The sequence below is a fragment of the Ziziphus jujuba genome, chromosome 11 (genome assembly GCF_031755915.1).
Source record: "Ziziphus jujuba cultivar Dongzao chromosome 11, ASM3175591v1".
NCBI lineage: Eukaryota > Viridiplantae > Streptophyta > Magnoliopsida > Rosales > Rhamnaceae > Ziziphus > Ziziphus jujuba.
Genome location: NC_083389.1, coordinates 8,839,283 through 8,847,213, shown reverse-complemented (window position 1 = coordinate 8,847,213; position 7,931 = coordinate 8,839,283). Strand labels below are relative to the sequence as shown.

Genomic DNA, 7,931 nt, shown 5'->3' with positions numbered 1-7,931 from the left:
GTGTTTGAGAAGTATGGAGATCAGAGCGGTTATTTATAGCGGCCAAAAGAGACTCGGACTAAAAATGCGGATTAAACTTATTGGTTTTTTTTCTTTTTTTCCTCTTTTTTTTTTCTTTTTTTTACAAAATAAACTTCTCGGTTTGGTAAATAAATATCATATATATATGTATCTATATTTTTCTTTTTTTTTTCTGCTGTGATTTTTGCTAAGTTTTTTTTTTATATATATAAAAATAAATAAATTCATTATCTACAATTCAAATAATGATTATGATCGACCTGAATCAATGAAAACATTTGTATCCATCGGCATTTTCATAAGTGAATACATAACCATAAAAGTGGAATCCAAGATACACATCTTTATATATATATATATTTTTTATAAATTAGAAAAAAAAGAGGTGTGTCTTCTCCAAGGTTAAAGAAGATGCATTTCTACAACTACAATTGTTCAATATTTTCAACGCATGGTAATTGATTAATTATATAAATTAGAAAAAAAGAGGTGTGCCTTCTCCAAGGTTAAAGAAGATGCATTTCTACAACTACAATTGTTCAATATTTTCAACGCATGGTAATTAATTAATTATAACACGTGACTGCAGACATAAAAGAAATGCTTTTGTTTTTTGTCAACGAGCTACAATAATTGACATACTTTGAACATGATTTTCTATTCATGATTATTCCTTGTGAATGCTAATATATAATTCGCATTCACTTAATTCCTTTTAATGCTAACTCATTTTTAGAAATGTCAATTTGCCCTGCATACTTTGAGAATTGTTGTGCATCGTTTTAAACGGGACGGTTTTTCTCCGAAAAATTGGGATCGCTGGATGGATTCGAAATAAATCCTGAAGGCCAAAATCGGAAACAAGCTAGGATCGGAGAATACCGAACCCGGCCCGTATATATTTTTTATTATTTTTTTAATATTTTATATATTTGGACTATTATATTGTTTAAAGATATATTTTATTATAATAGTAAATTTGGATTTTGATGTATTTTATTGTATTTTTATTACATTTTAGTCATTTTATTTACATTTATTCATAAAAAAAATAAATTTTATATAAATTTCTCTAAAAAATTAAATCACTTATAAAAAAATAAACGAAAAAAACCATCCTAGCCTGTCCCCAATTGGGAAATTGTCATCCCATCCCGCTTCTAAAAAAACGGAGAAAACCGCAAAGACGGGATGAAAAATTCCCCACAGGAATAGGGATGGAATTTTAAAAATTAGCTCTGTTCCGTCCTGTTGACATTCCTACCCATTTTCGATTTTATATAATACTGTTACCATTCAACTTTCCTTTAATTATGGCACCTACAAATTTAAGCTTTTAATTTTTAAAAATAATGATTTTAAACATTTAATATTTTTTAAAGTTATTGTAAATTTTTTCAATCTTTAATTTTGATCAAATAATATAGTAGCAGTATTGCTTAATTTCACTAATATGGACCTTTTTTGTTTTTCCCTACAAACTTTTCTATAAGTTTTTTAAAGAAACCATTATCAACTTTTTTACCAAAATTAAAAATTAGATTAATCTGTAATAAATTTTAAAATTAAAAACATAAATTATTATTTTTGAAAATTTAGAATCTAAATTGTAAAATTTTACGATCAAGAATCCCAAAATATAATTAACAACAGATAAAAAATGCTAATAGAAAAATGTAAATATATTCACACTACAAAAGTGATTAGGTGCACTGCTTAATATTGCAACAATATCCATTTACACTATACTCAATTTTTAACGAGTAATTCTACTTGCACTACAAAAGTATCTTTATACAGTTTCCAATAAATTATTTTACCAAAACATTCTTTTTTTCTTAACTGCATTTGAAATGGAAACGTTTCAACCTTTCTTTTTCCTTTTTTACTTCTTTCTCCTCCACCAGTTACTGATGACAGAGAACTATCACTAGGTGGATGTGCACATCGTGGCAAGTCCCTCAAGGCATTTACCAGTCCTCCATTGATAATGATTTTTTTTTTTTTTAATAAATTAAGTATTTGTGAAAGTTTGTGTTTTGAAGAAATAAAAATCAGTCACAGGAAGCAAATCTAATGGATGACTGAAGATCTAAAACCAGTCTTGTACTGGTAGAAGTATTTGAGGAGGGAGAAGTTTTCTACCAGAGAAAAGACGATTGAGAAGAAATGAAAAAAATTTAAGGAAAAAAAAAAAAAAGGAAAAAAGAAACCTCAACAACCACAATAGCCACCGTTTCCATTGGTGGAGGACATTACGGATTCTAGGAAGATATTGGTTGTTGGTGAAGTAATAATCCAACCAGAAAAAAAAAGGGGGGGGGTGGGGGGGAAGGGGAAATTAGGATTTCAAATAATTAAGGAAGAAAAGGGTATTTTTGGCAACCAATTTTAAATGGGACTGTGTAAAATTTATTTTGTATTGCAAAAATAACTTCTCATTTTTAACACGGTTACTCCATGATCATAAAATGGTTTTTCTTTTTAGTTCGTACAATGAGATTTTTCTGTTAGAATAAAAAACGCGGGATTGGTTTATCCCCTTTCCTTCAAATAGTTTTCTACTCTTTTTAAATTTCCGATGTAAAAAAAATAAAAAAAGAAAAACTGTGTAGCACATGTCTTTTGATCCCAAGCTTTTCTTTAATGGGAGAAAAATTGCATAGATAGAGAGGATGGTGAGAAAATTAATGGATACTCTGAGCTCCACTTTAATTTCCACACGGCAAATTCAAAAACCTTTAAACCATCCCAAATGAAACCAGATCTCTACGCGTGAGTCCTAGAGAGAGTTACAGTTCTATTTTGGCTGTGGTACTCCTGGGCCTCTATTTTTACATATGATCTTGGATGCACTTTTCACAAATCTGTTATAAACCCTAAAGTTAAACTTTTACAATAGAAGAAAGTAAACCTTCCTCTTAAAAATAAGGGGAAAAAAAAAAGAAAGTAAACGACGTTAAAAGAAAAGTGTTTTAATTATTTTTTAATTTAACTAGTAATGGTGATATGGGACAAATTTGTCATGTGTTAATAGTTTGTTGGTTGTGTACCACGTCAGCCTGTACTGTGTTAAAGAATTTTTCTCAAGCTTTTGAGAAATTGAATGTAGTATATTTACATTTGTTTTTGATTTATTAATGTAAAATAGGCATAATTTATTAGTGTAGGTTGTAAAATAAATTTTAATATTGTTGTATATAGAATGTATGTAGTGCATTCAATAATTTTTGTAGTATAAATATATATGTATATATGTGTCTGTATATATGAAGGGCAACTATTTAAACCCTAGCCTGTGAGCCCCTTTCTTTACTGCATCAATACAAAAAAGAAAATGAAGGATAAGAAAAATTCAAAGGACCTAGGAAGTTGGGGAAAAGGATATCTCACATACTACTAGCTCACCAAGTCAAGCCCACCTAACATCTAAGGACATATTTTCCATATTTACATGTGTGCTAGAGTAATTATGTACAAATTATGATTCACCAATTTAGCAAGTAATTAGGATTTTTTTCGTCAGATGAGGTAAGCTGAGTGGATAAGTTATACATATTTAGGCGTGAAAGATTATAAATTCATAATACCGATGATGGAAGTTATTATAAATGATAAACACAAAAAAAAAAAAAAAGGAAAGTGCTATAATTGTTTCAAACTTAAAAATTTAGTTTATCCATGTTGAAGATGAAGAAAATAATTTTAATGATTAAGTATTTTTAACTGCATTCTTATGAAAGTAAAAATTTAAATCATACAGAATTAAAAAGTATTTTGAATAGTTCGTAAGTTAGGTGAATTGTTCCAAAAATATAAATCAATTTTATTTTTAAAAATAGGTAAAAATAATTATTAAATAACTAATAAATAAGTGAAATTCTAAATTTATTGTTAAGAATTTTAAAATATAATGCTATATTAAAAGGAAAGTGTGAAATGTAAGAGTTATATTGATATTTTTCGAAGTAAAAATGTAATGTTAGAAGAATTAACAGATAAGAATCTATTCTAATATTTCAGCCAAAAAAAAAAGGGATCTATTCTAATATTTACCCTTTTTATTTTTTATTTATCTGCCTGCTTTTCACGCGGGCGGCAATGGGCTTGTGCATCTGTTTGCACTGCCAAGACGACTCCTCTCAATCCATTTCACCTTTAAAATGAGGTCCAAGAAGCGTCAACGATATATATGTTCGACCGAAGACACGTTGTTCATAGAGAATATTATTGCAAGTGAGATAAAAATTGGAAGTAACTGCGAAATGTGTCAAATAGTTACATGGTTACTTAACAAGTACATAAAATAAAAGAAAAAAGTTATATGATAAATAAGATTCAATATAAAAGAATTTATTTTATGCTTATTTTTTACTCTTTGGTATACATGGTTTCAATCCAAAGAATTTAACCAATACTTAACATAAATTAAAAACGTAAAAAAATGTTTAAATGAGCTAAGTCATAGACAACCAACAATTATATCCAAAACCTAATAACATTTTAAAATATTACATATTTATTGAATTGATTATATTGAAATACCAAAATCAATAATCGGTTCAATTCAATTAGATTTCAAATCTTTTAATTCAAGCCGATCCAACAAAATTGGATTGATAATCAATCAAATTTAATTTTAAAATTTTCAATCCAGTCCAGCTTCATTGAATCATCCAATAAGATTGGATTGGATTGAACTGGTAGTTTTCGTTTTGATTGGTTATAATTTGTATGGACATCCTGTTCCTTTTTTTTTTTTTTTTTTTTAATGGTAATATTTCTACTCCTTGGTTACTCTAACTTAGCCTAATTGTAGAATAGGCATTCACATTTGGAGCATAAAGCATGTCTTTTTAATAATGATATGGGATACATTTTTGCTTTTGGTGCAAAAACGAGCTTTAGGTTCAGTGCTGGTTTAAATGGAAGTTCTTTATGATTTACTAGGACAATTTATTGAAAAGAATGATAGAGATCCTTGCCAGGAGATCAGAGTTAAGAAGAATACCTGTCCAACATACGAAAACTTCCCTTAGTGTTTAGTTCGTCACACATAAAGTGAACCAACAATCAAAGTTAACAAGAAAAATTTAAGATAATAGGAGGATAACCAAACGATGACATATCCAAAATGAAATAATACCTCAAAATCTCTTAAAAGAATTAATATGAGCAAGTACCCAAAGACATATACAGGAAGAAACAGAGCACACGTTATCATTTATGAGAATCAAAAAAAAAAAAAAAAAAAAAAAATACTGGAAGAGATAGAGGTTCAGTATTCTATTTCTCCTACCAGAGGCAGAACGGGAAAAAGGAAGATTCATGTCCGTGCTTGTAATGGCATTGTGAGAATGATTTTAGCAGAATTAATGGCACAAGCCGTAGTTACACTCTGCTTCAAAAATAATGAGAAATTCAGCTTCCTTGCAATCAAGACACTATAAGCAACAGTCGTGGCTCAGCAGCAGTTTACCAAAGGCTGTTTGTGGCTAAAGAACTTAGCATGCAAATACAATAAATCTTCTTTGCTCTCAAATATTTTATAAATTTTTAAAGTACATCAGCGTATTCCAGTCATAATACGAGGATCAAGATTCAAGAGGACAATGATAACATATAAGCCAATTACCAATAATCCCCGCATGAACAAGCCCCTTTCTTGAAGTGGTGAAACCGATTGGCATCTCGAACAATGATCACTCTTTCTGTAAGGGCTGACACAAACTTACTAAACGTGTGGCAATCACCACAAACCCTGAGATTCTTTGTAATTCTGATAGGAGTTTCATTAGAGGTGGCCAAAAGGCCAAACGCAATTGCTAACTTCTCACTGTGTGCATACAACATTCCTACCTTAACCTCCTCATCAGCTTCGTGCAACACAAAGTTGGTATCAGGGACATAACCAGCCAGCTCCAATTTCTTGTATAAACTCTCAAGCATCCCGTAAATTTCCTCAGACCGAGGATGACTCCTATCTCCAGCACTAAATTGGAAAATCTTATTATCAACCTCACACCATGTCCAACCAGGAATTTTCTTTAGTTTCCTTTGGGACATCAGATCCCTTATCCTCGCCACATCTTTCCATCTACCTGCTTTGGCAAAAATGTTTGAAAGCAATACGTAATGCCCTGGGTTCTGCGGCTGTAGTTGAAGAAGAGAGTTTGCTGCCATTTCTGCTAGGTCAACATTTCCATGGATTCTGCATGCCCCAAGCAAAGCACCCCAAAGCCCCTCATCTTTCACAATTTTCATGCTCTCCACCAATCTTAAGGCCTCATCGAGTCTCCCTGCACGTCCCAGGAGATCAACCATACAAGTATAGTGTTTAACATCTGGTCTTATAGAGTATTCATCCCACATCAATGAGAAAAATCGAAGACCTTCTTCAATCAAACCTGCATGACTGCAAGCATATAGCAGTGAAATAAAGGTTATACTATTTGGTAATATTCCACTTCTCAACATCACTCTAAATATTTCGAGAGCTTCGCTACCATGCCCATGGTACCCATAAGCTCCAATCATGGCACTCCATGAAATGACATTCTTTTCTTTCATCCTATCAAAAATATCTCTCGCAGAACAAATACTCCCACATTTAGCATACATATCGATCATAGCTGTCCCCAAGATCACATCCAACGAAAACTTGTTCCTACAAATATAATCATGGACAAGTCTCGCTTTATGCATTGCCCCTAACTTTGCACAAGCATAAACAACAGATACCACAGCAACCTTATCGGCTACAACACCTTCCTCTGTCATCCGATCAAACAAAACCAACGACTCATAAGCATTCCTACACTCTGCATAGGCACCAATCATAACAGTCCACGAAACAAGGTCTCTACTACTCATATTATCAAACAGTTGACGGGCATCCTCAATTAGCTTACATTTTGCATACATATCCACCAACGCCGCACAAACAAAATGATCCGAGTGCAACCCATGTTTCAAAACAACGGCATGAATCAATTTTCCAGTAACGAGATCCGTCATATCCCTACAAGCCCTTATCACAAAAGGCAATGTATAATTATCCGGTGTGACTCCACAACGAATAAGCTCTCTAAATATTCCAAAACTAGTAGCATAATCCCCAACCTTAGCAAACCCACCAACCATTACACTCCAAGTTACTGCGTTTCTCCCCCTCATCCGATGAAACATGGCATAGGCATCGTCCATTGCTTTATGATGAGCATAAACGTAAAGAAGCTTGTTTGCAACAATGAGATTTTGGAGCATTCCATTGACAACCAATTGGGAATGAATTTGCCTGATTTGGAAGACGCTTCTACTGCCAAGCAGCGAGGAGACACAAACTTTGGGGTCACGAAAGGGCAAAATTTGAGATTCTTGAAGCTCTTGAATGTGGTTATTGGTAGGTACAAAGTTGTGCTCCTGAAACTGAGGAGTCTTAGTATCTGCCAAGGCAGCAACTGTATAAGCCAAGTAGAGCCTAAGCTTTTCATGGCCTGCTATAGGGAAGTTCTGTTTTCTTAGTTTGAGCATGACAGCTCCAGTTGCATTAACGGCTAACTAATTTTTAAACTTCCATTGCTCTGTTACGTTTTGGTATGGTCAAAATTTTTAGTTCTTAAATTTTGAAATAAATTCGATGATCGCAAACGGCTAATTCGAAAAAAATAATTTCAAAAAAAAAAAAAAAAGCCACGTCCCGTTGGCCATCCAACTCTTTAACAGTTCGAACGAAATCGAGCTTTTCCCAAAAGCAAAACGACAGTAATTTCAGGGTCGTTGTTCACACAAAATTCAAACAGATCCATGATGAATAGAACACTAAAGATTATAAGATGTAGTGGTTTACCAATTGCTGACACTTCTCAACTTATATACGAATTTCATTAACGTTTTCTTGCAGATTTCTC

At 32.2% G+C, this 7,931-nt stretch overlaps 1 protein-coding gene across 1 annotated transcript; it reads right to left on the bottom strand.

The window, feature by feature from the left end:
• Window positions 1-5,537: 5,537 nt before the first annotated feature.
• Window positions 5,538-7,883, bottom strand: LOC107409920 (pentatricopeptide repeat-containing protein At4g21065-like). The gene has a single exon (XM_016017340.4). The coding sequence runs from the start codon at window positions 7,552-7,554 to the stop codon at window positions 5,653-5,655; it is 1,902 nt and encodes a 633-aa protein (XP_015872826.4). The 5' UTR covers window positions 7,555-7,883; the 3' UTR covers window positions 5,538-5,652.
• Window positions 7,884-7,931: the final 48 nt, after the last annotated feature.

What these genes read in the sequence shown, in the direction of transcription:
- LOC107409920 (XM_016017340.4), bottom strand. Translation starts at nt 7,554, where the DNA reads ATGCTCAAACTAAGAAAACAGAACTTCCCTATAGCAGGCCATGAAAAG.